This window comes from Phacochoerus africanus, chromosome 14, assembly GCF_016906955.1.
Source record: "Phacochoerus africanus isolate WHEZ1 chromosome 14, ROS_Pafr_v1, whole genome shotgun sequence".
Lineage (NCBI taxonomy): Eukaryota > Metazoa > Chordata > Mammalia > Artiodactyla > Suidae > Phacochoerus > Phacochoerus africanus.
This window is the reverse complement of record NC_062557.1, coordinates 59515143-59536133: the sequence shown is the minus strand read 5'-3', so window position 1 is coordinate 59536133 and position 20991 is coordinate 59515143. Positions and strand designations below refer to the sequence as shown.

The 20991-nt window shown below is 65.1% G+C and overlaps 2 protein-coding genes across 6 annotated transcripts in view; one reads left to right on the top strand and one right to left on the bottom strand.

Annotated features, from left to right (window-relative positions):
* The window catches only part of EPN2 (epsin 2), a 63439-nt gene extending 52339 nt beyond the window's left edge, over nucleotides 1-11100 (top strand). For all 5 annotated transcript variants that reach the window (XM_047758989.1, XM_047758984.1, XM_047758987.1 and 2 more), the window contains 5 exons: nucleotides 260-434; nucleotides 3898-4071; nucleotides 4262-4348; nucleotides 6911-7123; nucleotides 8677-11100. In XM_047758989.1, the coding sequence (XP_047614945.1) occupies nucleotides 260-434; nucleotides 3898-4071; nucleotides 4262-4348; nucleotides 6911-7123; nucleotides 8677-8975 (948 nt within the window). In that variant the 3' untranslated portion in view covers nucleotides 8976-11100. The remainder of the gene's footprint in view (nucleotides 1-259; nucleotides 435-3897; nucleotides 4072-4261; nucleotides 4349-6910; nucleotides 7124-8676) is intronic.
* A 735-nt stretch (nucleotides 11101-11835) lies between these two features.
* Nucleotides 11836-20464, bottom strand: B9D1 (B9 domain containing 1). Its single transcript, XM_047758990.1, has 7 exons — nucleotides 20335-20464; nucleotides 18931-18999; nucleotides 16704-16815; nucleotides 14106-14202; nucleotides 13667-13729; nucleotides 12330-12397; nucleotides 11836-12119 (listed from the first exon to the last, which is right to left on the bottom strand). The coding sequence occupies exons 1-7, from the start codon at nucleotides 20395-20397 to the stop codon at nucleotides 11977-11979; spliced, it is 615 nt and encodes a 204-aa protein (XP_047614946.1). The 5' UTR covers nucleotides 20398-20464; the 3' UTR covers nucleotides 11836-11976.
* Nucleotides 20465-20991: the final 527 nt, after the last annotated feature.

Below are 20991 nucleotides of genomic sequence, written 5' to 3'. Positions count from 1 at the left end.
CTGGCAGCGGGGCCAGGGCGGGTCTGGGGACAGCATCTGGGGAGGGGGCCCTGAGGAGCATGGACAGAGGGCAGGGCGCTTGGCCCAGAGGACTAGCTCCGCGTGGCTGGGGCTGGTCTTGACTGGGACTCAGCGATGCCCCGGGGGTGGGGGCGGGGCCGACAGAGGGGAGCTGGGCCTTCCAGAAGCTTCCGCGCCCGGTGCAGGCCACACGCAAGGCCAGCAACGTAAACCTGCCCCTTCTCTCCTTGTCAAAAAGCACGGCTGCCACCCGCCGCAGACCACGCTGCTGGACCTGATGGATGCCCTGCCCGGCTCGGGCCCTGCTGCCCAGAAAGCAGAGCCCTGGGGCCCGTCCACCTCAGCCGGCCAGACCAACCCCTGGGGCGGGCCGGCAGCCCAGGCCAGTGCTTCGGACCCCTGGCCAGCATTCGGTAAAGAGCCCCTGTTCACGCCCTGCTGCCCGCTGGAGGGGGAGGGCTTGCAGGGTGGGGGCGGGGGCGGCGGCGGCGGCGGCGGGTTCCAGGTCTCCGCAGCCCCTCGCGAGGGCCGTGGGTCAGGCTGCACTGCGTCCCCCTGTGAAAGGGTTTCCACTTTGGTCCTTTCTCCCCTGCTTCCCACACACGTCCCACGGGGCTCGTCCTTCTTCCGGGACGGGTGTCCGCGCTCTCGGCCCCAGAACTGCACCCCGGACGGAGAGACTGCAGTACCCAGCCCGGGCCAGCCGAGTCACGTGGCTGTCACTGGGCAGGGATTGGGCGGTGCTTGACCCACCTGCCGATGCAAAGGGGACCTGCTGCCTGCAGTTCTCCGTGGCGTTTAAAGCCGCAGTAAAGCGGTTTGCTGGACTGGGCGCTGTCGAGTTCTGCTGGAAGGAGAGGCTCTGCTGGGAGGTTTGGAACACGAGTGTGGCGCCGTGTGTTTGACCTTGGAGATCTTGGGCGAGGGGGCTTCCTCCTGCAGGGGTTTCGGGATGGTTCCTGCTCAGCCCGCCCTTCTGGGGGGCCTCTGGGTGCCTGGGCCCCAGTGGCCGAGGCTGGTCTCTGGACGTGGTCTCATAGCATTGAGTGGTTGTCGTATGCCACGTTCCCTGTGTCTCGAGGTCTCTGTTTCCCCAAACTGGAACTGTCTTTTGTATTCAACTCGGTGCCCTGGAAGCTCGCCGGGGGCCCCGAGCTCCGTCCTGGCTGGTGTGGGAGCAGCGCATGTGGCTGGGCTCGGGGCGGCTCTGTGAACGCATCCTGGTGCGGGATTGGCCAGGCCACGCGGGGGCCCGCTGTGCTCGGCAGAAGGCTGCGCTTGTGCTGTGGGTCCCCGTCTGGGGCCTGCTGGTGTGAAATGGGCAGCATCGGAGTGGGGCCGACCCCTGGACGGGTGGCCTCAGGGCCTGGGTGGAGCCCCGCCAGTGCCCTCGGCTCTCCTTGTGGGCATGGACGGTGGGCCCTTCTAGACAGTGGGTCGGACTTTGTTTTTCAGTCTGAGAAGAGTTCTCATGTAAAGTCTCGGGTGGGCTCTTCCTTAGGAGAGACCCTCAGTCCCTTTCAGGACCGTGACGGGACCAGTACACCGGGTGGGTGGTGTCTGTGCCCAGGAAAGAGCGTGTGAGCCCGGGAGCCTGAAGAGTGCTGAATCCGGAGCTGCGCGGGGGCGGGGGCTGGGCCTGGGCTGCTGGGAGGGAGGCGGCCTTTCCTCTGCCCTCTGTCGTGGTCTGTGGTCTGTTTAACCGACTGACTTGCCAGGGGTGTGTCTTACCTGGTTGGCACAGAGGAGATGTGTGGTGGTTTTTTTTTTTTTTTTTTTTGTCTTTTTGCCATTTCTTGGGCCGCTCTCACGGCATATGGAAGTTCCCAGGCCAGGGGTCAAATCTCGCAGGATCCGAGCTGCGTCTGCAACCTACACCACAGCTCACGGCAACGCCGGATCCTTAACCCACTGAGCAAGGGCAGGGACGAACCCGCAACCTCATGGTTCCTAGTCGGATTCGTTAACCACTGCGCCACGACGGGAACTCCCAGGGATGTGTGTTTTTAAAGCTCTCAGACACCTGCACCTTGGTCTGTGTTCAGAGCTCACGCGTCTGGCGGCACACATCCGTACCCCGTCCCCTTTTGTGGTTGAGTGACTCCGTCTTGGAGAGAAACCACGTCTTGTGTGGCCATTTAGCAGTAAGGGAAGATTGAAAGCTGAAACCTGGGCATCAGATGTTTAAATGGTGACACTGAATTTTAAACATCAAGAACCTGGTTGGGCTCATCAGAGCACATCTGCGGTGGCCGCTGTGGTTCACGGATGCCACTCTGCCATCTTTTGCCACTTGCCAGTCCAGGGCCATCTTCTCAGTTCTGATGCACGTGGCATGCATTCGTACCAGTGACCGGGAGTGCAGACCATCAGAGCCCAGAGAGGCTGTTGGCTGCAATGAAGTCACACAGCAGGCGAGGGGCGGGCTTGGTGCTCAAGGCCCCCAGCCCGGGGATGTTCCTCAGCCTGCAGCATCGAGAGAGAGCCCGTTTTCACGTGCTTGCCTTTCCCCTCCTTGCTCCCTGGGCCAGAGTCTTCCCCGCGGTTGGGGTCCGAGCTCGTGCAGTGTCTTGTGTGTGGACACCTCCTTCTGCGCGCCCTGGGGAGTTTCTGGGTGTCAGCACAGGCGGTGCCGCCTGCTGTTCCCCAGCCTCTGTGACCTCCCTGCCCTTGGCAGCCCAGGCTCACTGCCGGTGGCCCCTGCACTGGCTCCCTTCATCCCAGGCTCTGGGCGAGGCCCGGGGTCAGGTTACTCCTGAGTCTCTGGTAGAACCTGCTAGTGTGCGTTTGGGGGGCCAGCCCACCACCCCGAAACCCATCCCTTCATAAGGAGGAAGGTCAGAGTCTCTGCCCGAGCACTGCTAGCTGCACCCTCTGGGTGCAAGAAATGCTGCTTGGAAAGCCGCCCTCGGGAGCGAGCCCTGCCTTCTTTCCCCGAAGAGGGCGCCGGGGGGAGGGAGGCTGAGCCGCTAGGAGCGCGGCCCCCGGGCTGGGCAGGGCTCACAGCCTGGGATTCCGAAGGCCTCTGCCAGCGCTGCCCTCCGCGCCCCGGCCCGCGCACGCCGTAACCCTGGACGTGGCCGCCTCCCTGTGCCCTGGAGCCTCCGTGAGCCGGGCTGGGGCGGCAGCGGGCACGGCGCCTGTCTGGGCTCTGAGAGGAGGCTCCTTCTGCACTGTTCGTCCTCTCCCGCTCACGCTGCAGGCGCCCGTCGGCCGTGTGGCCCGGCCTGGGCCTGCCGAGGCCCTGCGGGCAGAGCGAGGGCTCTTGCGGGAGGCGGCCCTCCGTGTCCGGGGCCAGTGGGTGGCCTTGGAGTTCACAGACGGCCTCTGCCTGGCGGGGCAGCTGGACCCCTTGTCCGTGCCCGTCCTCACTCAGTATCGTGTCCAGTGACCTCCTAGCTACTCTCGCAAGCACGGCTCAGGTGGTCCTGGCCGGGGAGAGGTGCTCGCCTGTCCTCAGGGGCCCCACTGCTCCCCCCATCCCCCACCCCCGCTCCGTGGTGAACAGAGCCGTTGAGGGAAGGGCCCGTGCCCTGGTGTGGGGCCGGTTGTGGCCGCCTGGGGTGCCCTGCAGGAGGAGAGGAGGCACATGGTGTGTTGTGTGCACACGTGTGTGCAGAGCTGATTCTCCAGGGACACTCGCTTGGGTGTTGGCGTCACTGCATCCCTCAGGGCAAAGCCAGGTTGCGGTCACCCACCCTTTGAAAGCCTGCGCTGCTAAAGCCGCTCCCCCACTGTGGCCCAGGCGGGTGGGAAGGTCCCTTCTCTACGGCCCCGTCCAGCTCGCTCTCCCCACGTGGCCCAGGGTCCTCTCCCTCGCTCCGGCTGCCCAGCACCTTCTGGGGGCATCTCCGAGCCGCCCCCGCTTTTCCACAGGTGCCAAGCCAGCTGCCTCTGTTGACCCATGGGGGGTGCCCGCTGGAGCCAGCACACACTCCGTCTCCAAGGGCTCAGACCCCTGGGCCGCCCCGCAGCAGCCCGCCCCCACTGCCGGCAAAGCCACTGACGCCTGGGCTGTGGCCTCGGCCGCCAGGCCCACCTCCGCCTCCGGTGAGACCCCTTCTGCTCCTTGGCTTGGTCTGGGGTGGGACGGGAGGAGCAGGGGCAGGCACGCACCCGTCCTGCGTGGGGAGGCCCGGCCGCTCCTGGTGCCCCCCGCCCTGCTGCCCTGGGGAGAGATGCCAGCCCACCTTCGGAGAAAAGGCGTATGTCCCCACAGTCACTGCCGCTCTCTCTCCAGGGGCCTTCGATCTCTTCAGTAATCTGAACGGCACCGCTAAGGATGACTTTTCTGAATTTGACAGCCTCCGAACTTCGCAGAAGACGGGTACGTCGAGGCGGTCGTGGCTTCCACGGCGTCCCGTGCGCTCGCCCAGCCGGGCCGTTGGCGTTCCTGCGGGAGGGAGCGTCGGCTTGCCGAGCCTGGCAGCTCCGTGCCTTCCCTCGGGTCTGGTGGGGCGAGGGGCCCAGGCGCGGGAGTTCACGGCCGTGACTGTGGTTGAGGCCCCATCACCCGCCCCTCCTGCCGGGCTGTTTCCGGGCTCGGCCCGGCCCCCGTCTCCACCGCCTGCTCCTCCCAGCTCCCCGGAGGCACTCCCTCTCCCAGAACCGCCCCGCTGCAGGTAGACTGGGGACCCACACAGGGCGGGGTGCGGAGACTGGGCCGGAAGCCCTCTTCACACGGCCCCGTGGGGCTGGGGACGGAGCCCTCGGCCCTGCCCTCCCCAGAACCCGCCTCCCCGCCGCCCGGACCCCCTTCTCTCCTTTCTCTCCCCTCCCTATCCCCTCCCTGTCCCCACCGCCACTTGGCTCGCTTTTCCCCAGCAGCAGCCACAGGCTGTGGGCTGGTCTGAGGTGGGAGCAGCCTGGGCCTCTCTGCTCGGGGGCGGGGGGGAGGGCGCAGAGGCCCCGGGGCTGCCGCTTCCCGGGGCCCTTCTTGTGCTGCAGTAAAGGCCACACCATTCCTGGGTCTCCTCCACGGGCCGGAGGTCAACCTAGCTGTCCTGTCTGCTTCCCGGGCCCCCTTCCCTGTGCCTGTGAAGACCTCACCCCAGGTCTGCAGGTGTCCGCACCTCAGTGGGTCGGGAACAGTTTCTGGAGGAACATGAGAATCATCTCTCAATATGCGGGTTTGACCCCTGCCCTCGTTCAGTGGGTTAAGGATCCGGTGTGGCCGTGAGCTGTAGTGTAGGTCGCAGGTGTAGCTTGGATCTGATGTTGCTATGGCTGTGGTGTAGGCCGGCGGCTACAGCTCCGATTCGAGCCCTCGCCTGGGAACCTCCACATGCCGTGGCTGCGGCCCTAAAAAGTAAAAAGAAAAGTCATCTCTGAATCTTGCATCCGCGCTGGGCCGCTGTGTTTCCTTTCGGTACTTGCTCTGAACGGCGCGTGTGGACAGCCTCTGGCTGAGCTTGTATTTGTCCCCGCCGCTCCTGTGGCAAAGCAGATGCAACATCTTGTGACATTACAAATCCTTGAGGGAGTTCCCCAGTGGCCCAGTAGTTAGGGAGTCAGCATTGTCACTGCAGTGGCCCGGGTCACTGCTGTGGTGCAGGTTCCATACCTGCCCCAGGAACTTCCACATGTCATGGGTACAGCCAAAAAAATCCTTTAGAAGTGGCCTTGTGGCACCCCCGTGTGGCTGAGCGATAAGTTACTGTGAGTGCGGGGAGGGCGTCTCGGGGGGTCAGGTTGTGCTGAAGTAAGCGACGTGGCCGCATGCGCCCCCGCTCAAAGCCCTGTTCACACGCGGCGTTATTTCCCCCCGTCAGGTTCCTAGAAATGGGGCTGCTGAGTGGAGAGTGCGACCATTTTTAGGGACCTGTGTCCCCGTCACCATCTCGCATCTTGGCAGAGCAGCCCCCTGCCCCTGGGCCTGTCTCGGCACACACCCTCTGTTGGCTGAATTTTTAAAAATAATTTGCTCTGGAGTTCCCGCCATGGCGCAGCAGAAGCGAATCCGACTAGGAACCATGAGGTTTCTGGTTCCATCCCTGCCCTTGCTCAGTGGGTTAAGGATCCGGCGTTGCCCTGAGCTGTGGTGTAGGTCGCAGCCGCGGCTCGAATCTGGCATTGCTGTGGCTCTGGCGTAGGCTGGCGGCTCCAGCTCCGATTCAACCTCTAGCCTGGGAACCTCCATATGCTGCTGGTGCAGCCCTAAAAGGACAAAAAGGACAAAAAAAAAAAGACCAAAAAAATAATAATTTGCTTTTTTCCTACTGTCAAGAAATTCATGTTCATTGTAGAATATTTAGAGAATGAGAGCATTGGGAGTTCCCGTCATGGCACAGTGGAAATAAATCCAACTAGTATCCGTGAGGATGCAGGTTCGATCCCTGGCCTTGCTCAGTGGGTCAGGGATCCCGCGTTGCCGTGAGCTGTGGTGTAGACCACAGACTCAGCTTAGTTCCCGAGTTGCTGTGGCTGTGGCTGTGGCTGTGGCATAGACCAGCGGCTGTAATTTCCGTTTGGCCCCTAATCTGGGAACCTCCTCCATATGCCGTGGGTGCAGCCCTAAAAAAAAAAAAAAAAAAAAAAAAATAGAAAAGGAAAGCATTAAAACATGTAAATGACTCACGTCAACCCACTACCCCAAAAGAACCCCTTCCTGCTTGTGGAGCTTGTGCTGTTCTGTTCCGTCGCTGCTTCTCTCACCTGGCAGGTGGCCTGGCTCTGTCCTCACCAGGCCCTGGCCCTAGCGTGGGTCTGGGTGTGCCCACCCTGCCCTGCTGCCTGCCAGCCCCGGTCTGGGGCTGTTGGAAACCACGCTGCAGGGAACACCCCGTCCTCAGGGCAGCTGCGCAGGTGGCCGGGAGGTGCTCCCGGGTCAACGTGCCGGTCTTGGGCCCCGCGCGCCACACACACCAGCCCGCGTGTCCTTGTTTTGCAGCCAAGGTGGCCTCTCCACCAGCCCAGAGCAGTGGGACCGCCAGCCCAGACGCCCTGGAGTCTCAGCCCCTGACCGTCACCTCAAGCAAGCCCAGCAGCGCCCGGAAAACGCCCGAGTCCTTTCTGGGCCCCAACGCGGCCCTGGTGAACCTGGACTCGCTGGTGACCAGGCCAGCCCCGCCGGCACAGTCCCTCAACCCTTTCCTGGCACCAGGTAGGCTTGCTTCCTGGGCTCCCTCTGACCGCCTGCCCTTCCTGGGAAGGGCTGTGGGGCAGGCCTGGGGGCGCTGACCTCTGCGGCCGCTTGGGGGCTCCTCCCCAAGGGCGGACCAGCAGCCGCACCTCTCTGGGGCCCTGGGGATGGGCTGGAAGAGGCCCCTGTCCTCTCGGTGGGGGGCCGCTGAGCAGAAGCTGCTCCTGGCCTACTGGCCCAGCCAGGGCGACTCTCTAGGCAGCACTGGTTCTGGGTCAGCTGAACGACAGTGCTGGGGCCGGGGAACTGGGCCCCCCAACCCCCCCTCCCTGTCGGCCGGCTCTGCCCCGTCAGGGGCTGCCTGTGGGCTGTACGACAAGCCCCACCCTCCCGCTGGTGGCCGCCCGGCCCCTGCCCGGCCCCCGCCCGGCCCACGTGCTCGGGCCCTCAGCTGCGTGAGCTGCCCTCTGCTGCGGAGCCGGTCGCCTCTGCTGGGACGTCGCCCTCCTCTTCTGGGGGGAGCGGTGCTCGGACCCCCCGTTCAGGCCTGGTCAGGCAGCCTTCTTCCTCTAGGGAACCCCCCCCCCTTCCCCAAAGGTTTCCCAGGAAGGCCTCGGGCTCCCCAGGGACAGGAACGGGTTACAGTTTGACCTCAGACGTGAGGACTCAGCAGGGCTGAGGTTGGGGACCCGCAGGCGAAAGTGGGGTGTGTCGTGCCTGGGTCCTGAGATGGGTGGGGTTGTGGTGGCTTCTCGGGGGTGGCTCCGGGGCAGAGCTAGATCAGAACCCAGATCCCTGCTGTGGGCGGGCGCGTGCGGGAGCCCTGCTGGCGGGCCGTGGGGGCGCCGTCAGGCCGCCAGGGCCTCTCCGGGCTCTGCCCCGTCCTCTTCCTGCTCTGCGGTCTGTGTGCTCGTCTCTCGCTGAGGGTGAACTGCGCGGCTCCCTCCTAAGGCCACGAGGCGTGGCTGATGCGAGAACGCTGGGGTGTCCTGGGGGAGAAGGGGCGGCGTCTCCCGCGGGAGACTGGGGTGCCTCCCAGCAGCCTTTGTGAGCAGGGCGGGCTGTGTGGAGCCCCAGGGCCAGCAGCTCCCATGTTTTTGGCCGCGTGTCGTAGGTGTTTTTGCTGAAAGGGGAGAAGCCTTTCTGATACGAGAGACGGTGTAGAAACACATCTGGGGAGGATGGAGCTGTGTCCGCTTATGACCGCAGGACTTCTCAGAGCCTTTGTAACGCCAGGGTCCCAGAGTGTAGCGTGGGACCGCAGCTCTCGGCCGCACGCTGTGGTTCCACCTGCCCGGCGGCTGCCCTCTCCCCCAGCCCCTGCGGAGAGCAGTGCTGGCCGTCGCTGCCGAAGGAGGCTGGGGCGCCGGCCTGGAGGAGGCGCCTGCCCACCTGCCGGCCGCCCGGCTCTGTGACCTCGGCCGCTCTCTTGGTCGCGTGGCCGGAGTCTCCCCCTCTGACATGGGGCAGGCCGGGCGGGGCGCCGCCGAGCGCCGTGGCTGTGCTCTGCCAGCCCACAGGCCTGGGGCTCCGCTGCTCTGACCAAGGCCCCCACCGCCCCGCTCTCTCCCCAGGTGCCGCGGCGGCCTCGGCCCCGGTCAACCCCTTCCAGGTGAACCAGCCGCAGCCGCTGACGCTGAACCAGCTGCGGGGGAGCCCGGTTCTGGGGAGCAGTGCGTCCTTCGGGCCTGGCCCCGGGGTGGAGCCCGTCGCCGTGGCCTCTGTGCCCTCCGCAGCCTCACACCCAGCTCTGGGGCCCAGCGGTCCTTCCCTGACCCCCCTGGGCCCCGTCGCCGTGGGCATGGTGGGCACCATGGCCGTCCCCCCGTCGGCAGCGCAGGCCACCGGCACAACCAACCCGTTCCTGCTCTAGTGCTCGGCCCGGCCCCTGTCGTGGGGTCCCAGAGTTGGGGGGGTGGGTGTTAGGGCTTCCCCGTCCAGCTTCCTCATCAATGGGTGTCCTTGCAGCCCTGGCCCTCCGTCTGGGGGTGGCGGGCCCACGAGGTGTCACCTAGCCCACGGGCTCTGAGCCTGTCCAGCCGCCCTGGCCGCCACCCCGGTGCAGCTCCGGCCCCTGCGGAGACCCACGGGCTCCCTGGGGCCCCGGACAGGGAGGCGGCGGTGCGCGTGCCGGCCCAGCCTCAGCCCAGGGCCTCTGGGACCCCACTTGCCCAGGACTCGGCCCCCCAGCCCAGCCCTCGGGACACCCCGGCGCCGGGTGCGGCCGGGACGGGGTGCCGGCTCCTCAGACCCTGACCCTTCGGGGAGGCGCTTATGCATCACGTCCTTTTCTTTGACTCGTGTGTGAGTTCGACGCACTCGCCACCACCGTGGAAGAGCTCGAATGAAGTCCACTAGCGCGAGCTTTAGACTAACCTGAGCGTAACCCCGCCACGTGCTCCGTGCTTGCACACGCCTGCGCACACTGGGTTCAGTGCCGTTTCATATTTGAGTTTGCAGAACTACCGAATAGTCTTTTTTTGGCTAATATTTTTATAACGTGGTTCTTATTTAACTGTCTAGTTTGGATAGGACTTACCCGGTCTGGCTGAACTAAGACATTGGCAGTGTCCTGCGAGTGGTCTAAATGCTCTTATTTATGGTTTTGACTCTGTAAGAAAATCTAAATAGGAAGAGACGGAAAATGCCTTATGGAAAAACTAAAGCAAATTCTTTATAGGGAAAAATACGGGAAGTTGATGACACGTAAAGGGTGTTTATTTTGAAGACACAAACTACCACAGTACCAAGAGCTCCCGGCCTCGCGTCGCCTCTTCCTCCCCACCCCTGTCCCGTGAGTCACCAAACCGATGGACTCGCAGCCTTTGGGGCTGGGTCCTGCGTGCGAGGCTGGTTTTCATACTCCTAGGCCAACGTCAAGAAATTTAAGACCAAGCCCGACGTGGGGACGTGACGCACCGGGTTTGGCCTGCCAGCTCGCGCCGTGTCGGGACCGAAGGCCTGTGCGCGGCCAGCGGGGCCTGGGACGGGCAAGACGTCTGGAGCCCCGTGTCCGTGTCCTCCTCTGTCCTGGCCACGCTCCGGGTAGGGGTGGGGACAGTGTGGGGATGGCACGACCAGGAGGGAGGGGACAGCCCCGGGCTGAGGGTGCGAGGGGCCAGGGCTGGCCGCAGCCCACCTGCCTGCCAACTCGCGACACACGCGGCGCCGTAGCCGTAGTCTCCTCTGATGTCGGGGAGGAAGAGACGCCGCGCCTCCCGCAGGAGCCACGCGTCACAGACGGGCCCTAATCGTACCTCTCTCCCCTGCTCTCCTCGCCCCCCGCCACTGCAAAAGAGTATTAAGTCACAAACTAAAAACCAGAGAAGACGTGCTTCTCCCCAGAGAAGGGACTTGCCCCCCCCAAACCCTGGGTCTGGGCACCTGGCCTGGTGGGCGCCTCCCCTCGGACACCAAGGGCAGCTGAGCCCTGGGGCCCCTCGGCCCCTCTCTCTGGTTCCAGATCTGACCCCGAGCCCTGGGCACAGGCCCCTAGAAATGCCGAGGATGCCTGGGAACTGCCCCGGCTGCTCCCTGGCCCAGCCTCGGCCCTGCCTGCGCGGGGGCCTGGGGCTGGACAGGGGGCTGCACTTACTCCCGCGGCTCTGGCCCTCCACAGCGGCCGGGGGAGGACACTCCCAGGGAGGCGCCGGGACCGTGCTCCTGGCAGTGACTCCTAAGAGTCACGAGCCTGTCCCAACCCGACCTTTCAGTGACTTACAGCCACTGGGCCACGAAGGTCCAAGCAGATGCCCCCAGCCCCGGTCTCAGGCCCGTCCCCAGGCGCCCTGTCCCTGTCACCCGTTGCACTGATCATGAAGCCACTGGCACTGCCATGCACGTGGGACACGTGCCATCAAGGCCCCTCCTGCCAGGCACCGTGGTAGGGGTGTCAGCCAGCTGTTTCCTCAGTCCCGGGGCAGGTGGCTGGTTTCGAGCTTGTGTTGACTCTTGATACTTATTTACTGTAGAAATATAATTTATCATTTGTATCACGACGTGGTTTCTGGCTGTGTCCTTCCCCCACCTTCATCAACCCCGAGACGCTGGCGAGGGGTGGGTGGGCTAGAGAGCCTGCTGCTCGCGTGAGCCTCTGCGCGTCAGGCGAGGCGGGGCCCCGGGGACGGTGGGCGGGGGTCAGGGTCGTGGCAGGGAGGGGCTGAGGACGCGGCTGAGCTGGGGGAAGGCTCATCAGGCGGACAGTGCTGAGCCGGGGCTGGAGAGGACCGGCAGCGTGGCCTGCCGTGCCTGGTGCGGCCGGATGGCCTGTCCGTGGGCAGTGCCAGGGCGGCAGCGGGGCAGGGGGTGGAGGCACTTTACACTCAGAGAGGGCCAGGATCCTGGGAACTTTGCTGACGGGAGAGTGAGGCAGGGCAGGGGCTGGGGGCTCTGAGCAGCGTAAACACGTGGGGCGAAGGCATGACCTGAAGACAGCCAGGCAGTGGGTGGTGGGAGCCTGGGGTCACCGGGGGTGCTCCCGTCAAATCCTGCTGAAGGGAGGGCACCGGAGCAGCTCTGTGTGTGTCCAGAGGGCTCGCCTGGAGCTGGGGGGCGGTCAGGGGGCCTGGCACGGGCTCAGGGCAGATGGCACACTTGCCAGGAAGCTGGACCCCCCCACTGAGCTCTCAGCCCGTTCTCTGGGCCGCCGGGGGCCTCTCCTCCGAGGGAGGCTGGCGGCCACGTGGCACGGCCAGTGTGACAAGTGCCTGGCGCTGAGGAGGGACACGCGTATCTCAGGGCTGAGCCTGCAGAGGCGCAGAGGAGGCTCCCGGGCACCGCCGAGGGCACTCGTGAGCAGGCGACGCTTTATTACACCCCGCCCCACTCCGCCCCTGCTCAGGCAGACAGGTAGGTGGCCGCGCCCTCCAGGGGCGTCACCGGGGGAGGCCCTGGGGCGGGCTGGGCCCCAAGACGCCGCGTGTGTCCGGAGGCCCGGTGTCATAGCCCAGCTTCCTCATGTCCTTGGTCACCACGTTGAAGAGGAGCGTGACAAAGCCCTGGGAGCGGACGCGGGTCACTGGGGACAGAAGGATGGGGTCAGCCAGGCCGCTTGGGGCGTCTGCAGCTGCTCTCGTCCCCTGGAGAGCAGGGACAGTGCCTGGCCTTGCCGCTCACTGGGAGAAGGGGCTGCCTTGGGACAGAGCTGCGCCCTGCTCCCTGCTGATTCTCCGGGGCCCCCCCGCTCCCCCCAGCGCCAAGCTGCCCGGGGTGTGGGGGTCGAGCTTACCTTCCCGGCCTTCCCCTTGAGCCACCACCCTGGGGTCTGTGTACTCAGGCCGCCGTCCCATGAACCAGCTGGGAAGACAGACAGGAGGACAGGGTGAGCAGGGCCCCGGGCAGAGCCTCCCCAGCCCCTCTGCCCCGCTTTGGCTGGATGCCAGGCCTCCCCACTCAGGCCTCCACGGGAGTCACTGGGACACGAGCGCGGGGGGGTGCGCAGCCTAGACCTGGAGAGGACCAGAAAGGTGACAGCAGCCGGGCTAGTGGGACCCCCGTCCTCCCTGGGGGGAGGGTCCCGCCCCAGAGTCCAGCAACCAACCTGGGCTCCCCTCCGTCCGTTAACCGAGTGGCACCCAGGACAAGTCACTTTGAGCCCCGGTGTTCCCAGCTGTAACCGGGAAATAAAGGCGGTCGCTACCCCACAGGTCTCCGGCCACAAAACACGAACTTCTCAGGGAGCCGGCGGCTGGGTGAGGCCCCCGCACCGCCCAGGGCCTGGCACCTCCGTGCCGATGCCGGCACGGGGCAGGCCGTGGGCAGCAGTGAGGGAGACCTGCCCCCAGGCTGTGGGGAGGACCTGCTGGGAAGCAGGCCCCACGGGCAAGGGCCCCGAGCTGGCAGAACGTGCCCCACGGCCCAAAGCAGGGGTGTGCAGGGCGTTTCTGAAGTGGGGTCTTGGGAAAACCTCTTTTCTTTTCCCTTTTTCTTTAGGGCCGCACCTGCAGCAGATGGATGTTTCTAGGTCGAGAGGAGAATCGGAGCTGTAGCTCCCGGCCTGCACCACAGCCACAGTAACACGGGACCGGAGCTGTGTCTGCGACCTACACCACAGCTCACGGCCACGCCAGATCCTTCACCCACGGAGCGAGGCCAGGGACTGAACCTCGTCGGGTTCTTAACCCACTAAGCCCTGGGGAAACCCTTCTGCCATGTGGAGACCATCGGAGGCAACGGGTAGTGGCCCCGTAGGTGCCAGGTCCTGCTGAGAAAGTGAGTTTCTGTTCTCTGAAGCCACCAGCTCCGTGGTGGCTGGTTACAGGGAACTGGACAGGCCAGCGGGTGGAGGAAGCACGCCTGGGGGCAGAGGGCCAGTGGGGCGCTGGTTCTCGGGGACGGAGCAGCGGCGGTGCCGGAGCCGCTTACTCAGGGACCGCCGCGGTCGGGGAGCCTCTGTCCATCCAGCCCCTTCCCCAGGTGCCGTCCCCCAAGCACACGTGGCCTCAGCCAGGCAGGAGCCCCTCCGCCAGGCGGGGCACCGCCCTGTAACTGCCCGCCTGGGGTTGTCACCCCTGCCCGGGGCGGGGGGGGGGGGCAGCGCGAGGCAGGGCCGGCGGCCGAGCTCACCTGGTGAACCTCTGCAGCCGAGACGCTGACTCCGGGACGAACATGGGCACGGTCCTCTTGTGCCTGAAACAGGAGTGGTCGCCGCCGGCTGAGCCGCGGGCCTCGAGAGGCGTGGGCCCGCCGGGGCCTCGGGCCAGGGGTGGGCGGGCGGTCACGCGGTCCCCGGTCAGAACCAAGGCGCCCGGGCGGCCCTGCGGAGCGAGCCTCTTTTCGAGGGTTGGGAGGACGCCGGGCACCGGGGTGCCTCCTGGCGCCGCCACCCTCCAGCCCTGGTGGGGATGCCCTGCCTCCAGGGAGCTCCTGACCACCCCCTGCTGTGGTCCCCTGCCTCCCCCCGCAGGGATGGAGGCGCACATGAGCCCCAGACGCCAAGGGCCCCTCTCGGGAGGCCCCAGGACACGCCCCGCCGTCCCAGGGCCCAGCGGCCGGGGAGACCTACCGGCCGGGGGAGAAGGGCACGTGCGCTGCCCCGTAGCCTCGGACCACGTCATTCCCGAACACGTCCGGCCCGTACACGCTGAGCACGATCTGGGGCCCTGGGAAGGACGAGGCAGGTCAGGGCTTCGGCCCTCCCAGGAGCCGGGGGTGGCCAGGGCCCACGCGCGGCCCGGAGGCCCGGGGTGCTGCCTGGATGGCAGGGCTCGACGAACCCAACCCGCAGCTGGGGACCCAAGCGTGACCCGGGCAGATGGTCTGCTCCCGGGACCTGCTCTTGTGAGGGGCGGTCAGACTCAAGTGCGTGCCACACGGGCACGGGGGTCAGAGAGAAAGCAGAGGCCTTAGCTGGAATTGTTCTTCCCGAAATACAGCCGAGCCCTCGCCTGCTCCTCGGGCGCTCGGATGCACCCCCTGCTGCGGGGCGGTACCTGCTCCACCGGCCGGTCTTCTCGTCGGTGTGCAGCCGGTGTGAGCTGCATGGCTCGGCTCGTCACCCTTAGTGATGGCTTTTGCTGAACAGATGCCCTAAGTTCTGACACAGCTGAACGCGCGGACCTTCCCCCGTGGGGCCCTTTGGTGCCCCCGTGGAATCTTCCCGGAGCCTCATCACTGGGGACTCTGTGCATCCAATGGGACGCAGGGAGCAGCCTCCCTCTTCTTCCTGGTGTATCCAGCTGTGCCAGGGCCACGTCCCAAGACCCTCCTCCCTCCCCACGGGCTCGCTTCTGCCCTGGGCTCCTACGGGTCTGTCTGTCTGTCCTGGTGCCACGACTGTCTTAGTGACTGTGCTTCGTAGTTAGAGCTGGACCTCTGGCACACTGGGGTACATCGGCATGACTGAAAAGGACCTACTTGTAAAATGTCAATTCCCCTTTTCATGTAGAATACATGTTCTATTTTCACATGGAAAGCAACTGATTTTTGTATACTGCTCTTATATTTGGCAGTCATGCCAATTGATTAATCCTAATAATTGCTGCCGGCTCTTCTGGAAATTCTCCATACATAACGCCTTGTCATTCATGGGCGAAATGGTTCTGGTTCTCATGCCTTTGAATTGTGCGCTGGTGGTGGTGGTGACGGATCTGAGAGAACTCTTTCAACGCTGCACTTAAAAAACGTGACGTCTGCTCTGAGCTTGCGTAGGCAGCCTTATCAGATGAAGGACTTTCCTTCTACTCCCGGTTTGCTTCACGTTCATCACGAATGCATGCTGAATGTTTCTTTTTCTGCATTTATGGGGGTGGTGGTGACTCTTTTTAAAGGAGTGAATCTCTACTTTTTCCTTTGGCTTTTTAGGGCCGCACCCTCGGCACATGGAGGTTCCCAGGCTGGGGGTCGAATCGGAGCTATAGCCGCCGGCCTACGCCAGAGCCACAGCCAGGCAGGATCCGAACCCCATCTGTGCCAGATCCTTAACCCACTGAGCAAGGCCAGGGATCGAACCTCATGGGTGCTAATCAGGTTCATTATTGCTGAGCCACGACGGGAGCTCCTGTAGTTGAGTCTCAGTGTTTGATTTTAGATGTACACAAATGCATTACTTCTGGAACAAACTCTCCTTGCTCATGTCACCCTCTGGCATCCTGCTGACATGTCACCCTTCTGGTATCCTGCTGACTTTGCTGTGTGACCGTTCTGCCTGCGGCCCGGCCGCAGGCCCAGGGCGGGGCTCGGAGCGCCCGGCCCACTGAAGGATCTTCCAGCTCCGTGGGTCCCTGGCCCAGAGCGGCCAAGGCACGTCTCCGTCAGCCTCTCAGTCACCTCGCCGGGGATCAGCCAGCACTCGCAGCTCCACCTCTGTCCTGGGTGTTGGCTTGCCGGGTCGCCACCACTCTGCAGCTCTGCTGCCTCCAAGGAGCTGTTTTCCGGTTTTGCTTTTTAATATTTTATTCGCCTTCCCCAGCTGGTCTCAGCAGATTGGGCCACATCTCGTGCCCTGTTCCAGGAAGCCTATGGAAGTTTCCTACTCACGGATGGTGACAACAGGATGGCGGCCCTCGCCCAGGAGGACCGCCAGGCAGCCTGGCACCCGGTCAGCCCAGTCACACCCAGCGTGAAGGCCTGGACTGTGGCATCGGAGGGACCTGAAATCAAATCCATGCTCAGCTGCCAGAGGTAAAGCTGAAGCAAGGGATGGCGGCTCTGAGTTGCCGATGCCTGACGTGGGAGAAGCGGAGAAGCCCCAGGTGGGATGGGGAGGCTTGGCCCAGCCCGTGGGGGCAGCCACAGCCCAGAGCAGCCGCCCCAGGCTTTGCACACGGCCGGCGCTTGTTGCGTAAGAGTGATCCCTGACCACCAGTGCTCAGCAAGCCCCGCCGACCAGGGGGCAGAGGGCGGATGTGGGCCCGGCAGCGGCCGCGGAGGAAGGGACCTGGAGGGGCAGCAGGGCAGGGGCTGCCAGGGGAGAGCCCTGGGCCAGCCCACCCTTCGCAGGCAGGTGCCATCCGGGGCTTCAGGCAGAGGTCGAGCTCGCGCAGGTGGGCGGGAAGGGGGCAGGGGAGGGGCAGTCGCCGGGTGGCTGCGAGCACGTCGCGAGGCTGGTCCGGGGCCCAGGTGATGTGCGGCGGCGGTGGCAGGGCGAGGGCCGCAGACTCACAGCCGTGGGGGTTGGTGCTCTTGAAGGTGACGTCGATGGGGAAGTTCCACACCAGCGCGCGCCTGGCGTCCCGGCTCTTGGACGTGATCTGGGAGATGCCCTCCTCCAGGCCCTGCGAGGACAGGGCCAGTGACGCGGGCGTCCCAGCTCTCGGCTGCCACGCCTTCCCCGTCCCCGGGGTGGAGACCTGAGAGGTGCCCTCCCCCAGCCCGTGAGGACAGGGACAGTGACGCGAGCGGGCCGGCTCCCGGGGTGGAGGCCTGCCTTCCTCCAGCAAAGGAAGCTGAGGGACGGGGAGCGGCTGCCAGCCAGGCTCTCTTCCCTCAGGGCCACCTGGCCCTGTGCCCGAGTTCCACCCGCGCCTCCGGGGGTGGGGGTGTCCCCCTCAGCCCGTGCCCGCATCCTACCTCCTCTGCCTGCCCCCCCAGCTTGTTCCCAGCAAAGCTTCTTCAAAGAGATGCGGACACGCACCAGCTCCAGTTCCTTCTCGGCTTTTCATCCCTGAACCCACCGCACCCTGACCTCTGGCCCCCACGCGACCAAAGTGTTTCTGTCACGTCACCAGGGGCCTGGCTTGCTGTGTCTGCGGCCCTTCCCTGTCCCCATGTCACCGACCAGCCTTGACACGACTCCTGCGTGCCATCCGGGCCCCGGGCTCTGCCCCCCGCTCTCCCTGCTTCCTCCTCGGTCTGGAGCGGCCTGAACCCCGGCCCCCGGGCACCCTTCCCCGGCACCTATCATCTCGGCTTACGCTGTGCGCTGATGCCCAGCCCGTGTGTGTGGCCTGGCCTCCAGGTCAGCGTGGCCGAGGCTCTGCTGCTGACCCCACGGCCCCACCAGCCTTGGCACAGGCCGGCCGGGCTCTGCAGGTACTGCCAGGTCTGCTCCAGCTGCGGGCTTCTCAGCCAGCGGCAACTCTGCTTCCAGCGGCTCAGGCGGTGTGAACGCCTGTCTCTCCTGCCCACGTCTGCCCAGGGGACAGCGGGTTGCTCCTGTCTCTGTGTCCCCCACTGGCCCTGTCCTCAAATTGCACTTGAAGTGCAGCCACCTCTCACCGCCCCACCTGCACCAGGTCCCCACCACCGCCCTCGCCTGCTGGGCCTCGCTCTCCCTGCTTTGTGCCCCCAACTCTCCTGTGGACGGGGAAATTTTTTTTTTTTTTTTTTTTGCTTTTTAGGGCCACACCCTTCACATATGGAGGTCCCCAGGCTAGGAGTCTAATTGGAGCTGTAGCTGCCGGCCTCCACCACAGCCACAGCAACAGCACATTTGAGCCGAGTCTGCAACCTCCACCACAGCTCACAGCAACGCCGGATCCTTAACCCACGGAGCAAGGCCAGGGATCGAACCCGCAACCTCATGGCTCCTAGTCGGATTTGTTTCCGTTGCACCATGACAGGAACTCCTGATCAGGGATTTTTAAAAAAACCCAAGTCAGACCCCTTTTTCTCTCTGATCAATGCTTCTGAGGGGGTCCTTGCTCCAAGATGCCCTGGAGACCTGCCTGGCCGAGGCCCCGCCACCTCTGGCACTGGCCACACTGGCCCCTCGTTGTTCCTTGAAGGCTCCAGCTCCCCTGTGCTCCCCCTGGCAAGTTCCTCCCACTGCCCTCCGCGAGCTCGCACCTCACCCCTGCGGCTCTGTGCGCAGTTACCATCTCGGGGAGGGTCCCGGCCTCTCCCGCATCCCCCGGCTCCTTGGCTTCATGTCCCCTCAGCGCTGCCCCCCCGCCCCCAGCAGACTGCGGAATTCACTGCTCAGTGTCTGTCTCCCCCTCCAGCAGGGCAGCCAGGCAAAGCGGGGCTGGCCTGGCCTCGTTCCCACGGGTCCCATCCTGAGACCCTCCAGGTACCGCCCAGGGCGCACAGGGAACAGGCTCAGAGAGGCTAAGCTGGGTCCCTGCGTCCTCAACCCGGGACCCCGCACACAGGAGAGGTGCAGGCTGAGCAAGGACGGACCAGCTGAGGGTCTGCCACTCGGCCGCCTCCAGGCCAGCTCTCTCGGGTCTGCGTGTGGCGTGGCCCACGTGTCCCTCTCCGCAGCCAGGCGCGAGTCCCAGGGAGGGGCACATGCTGGGGCCAGCGGGGTTGCTCTGCTCCAGCTCCACCAGGAGCGCACACATGCTTGCGTCTCCCCCAGACACAGCCAAACTGGGAGGGAACGGGGGTGAAGGAGCCTTGGAGACCCCAGCAGTCGTGGCAGCTGGGAGGCTAGGGGCCCAGCTTACCGCTGTGGGCGCCCAGTCCTGGCCGTACACGAAACAGTACTTGCAGTAGAGGTCGTCGTACTCGGGAAACTGGAAGTAAACACACAGGTTCCCTTTTCAGGGGCGCGTGCCTGGACTGGCTGCGTGAGGCAGGTGCGCCACCAGGAACCCTGAGCGCGAGGCACCTGCGAGGGGCGGGGGAGGCTGAGAGACAGCATTCTGTCCACCCCGAGTTTTCTTGCTCCCCCTTCGGGGAGGGTCCAGCTTGCAGGCTGTCCTTCGGACCACGTCCTGGCTCCTGCAGCCCCCAGGGCTTCCCTCCCTCACAGCACTGCCTGACTTTCTTTCAATATATTTTATTGACTGTTTATTTCTACCACCTCCAACAGACTGTGAACAAGGGGCAAATCAGCGCTTTCCGTGTCCCCAGCTCCTGGCCCCAGGGGTGGGTACAACAGGGGTCTAAGGAAATGGTGCTGAGGTGAAAGGTGCTACCAGGACCCAGGGCAGAGGCTTGGGTGGGGCTGATGACCTGCCAGAGCAGGGTCCCAAGCAGAGTGGGAGGAAGAGTGGGGACGGGGTGGCTGCTGGGAGCACAGGCACCAGGTGAGGGCCCCCGAGGGGACAGAACAGGAGTGGGGAAGTTGGTCTTGGGTACTAGGCCAAGGAGCAGCGTGGACAGGGTGGGAGCATGGGGCAGCATCGTGGCGGAACAGGAAGGCAGGAGATGCCCACTGAGGTCCTGGCAGAGCTTTACCTAAACTACCTCAGCCCTCACAATACAATCACGTTTTTAAAACAGCCTCGAAGGTCAGGCTAGCAAAGCTTTGACGTCAGACAGGCCGGCCTTCAAATCCCAGTCTTGCCCCTGCCTTTTGGGCATGTTTTCCCACGTGTAAATGGGGATGCGAGCCTTGACTGCGCGATGCTGGGCACGGAGTCTGGCTTATACTGTGTCCTATACACAGAAATAACAAAACGGTTCCTATGACGAGGAGGGTGGATGCGGGGGTAGGTCCCTTCCCTTCCGACAGGCACACCGACCCCCCCCCCCAGGCCTCGGCAGCCCAGCGCCATCGCTGCCTCGGATCGAGCAGGTCTCCTCCCTTCCAACCCACGTTCAAGGACCTGAGCGTCGCGGGTGCGGGGCCTCGCTGCGCACCGACCCGCACGGATCGCCGGAGGTGGAGGCCCCTGCCCCGGACTCCCCGCGAGTTCGGCCGACTGTGGCCTCGGCCTCGCTCACCCCCAGACCTGTTTCCACACCGCACGGGGGACGGAGGGTCCACGCGTCCTCGCGCCAAGGGTCTCCCACGCGGGTTCCCTCGCCTTCCCCCCCAGGCTTGGCGTGGCTCCGCGGGCCGGCCACGGGGGCCAGGGGTCCCAGAGGGACAAGGGCGGCCCGTGGGGTCCACGGCCGCTCACCTGGGCGCTCTCCACCTGCCCATTGACCATGACCAAGAAGACGCTAGGCCCCGCGGCCGCCATGGCAGGGCTGCGCTCAGTTGCTAGGAGGCGCCGAGTTGCCCTGGAGACGGACGGTGTAGCGCGCGGGACAAGTTTCTCGGACGCAGGAGCTTCGCGAGGGCGCGCGCGCAGGCGCGGGCGGGGCGGGGCGGGGTGGGGCGGCGAGAGGCGGGGCTCCGCGGCGGGAGGAGTTCCCCGGGGCGCGGGGACGGTCGGCGCAGGGCACCCGTCGGAGTCTGACGGGTCATGCGCCACCCGGTCTGTCGCCGGATCCGGTTACTCCGCGGGGAGTGCGTGTCCACTCGTACTTCCCCTCTCCAGCCCGGCCGGAGACGACAACCAGCGCGCGTGGGGCTTAAGGGCGAGGCCGCCATGGACCGGGTCCGGGCCCCGGTTACGAGAGTCCCCATGCGACCAGGCAGCTTCCTGCGTCAGGTCAACGGATGCTCCCTCGTGGCTTCTGAGACCCTCGCCCCCAAAAGTTTATTAAACAAACCGTGGAGGGACCTCGAGAATCCTTAAATCCAAGCTAGCGCTCCTCCGAGTGAGACGAAGCGAGGCCGGGACGCAAGCCATGGAGGGGCCGCACCTGGTCCCTCCGGCACCTGCGCCGGG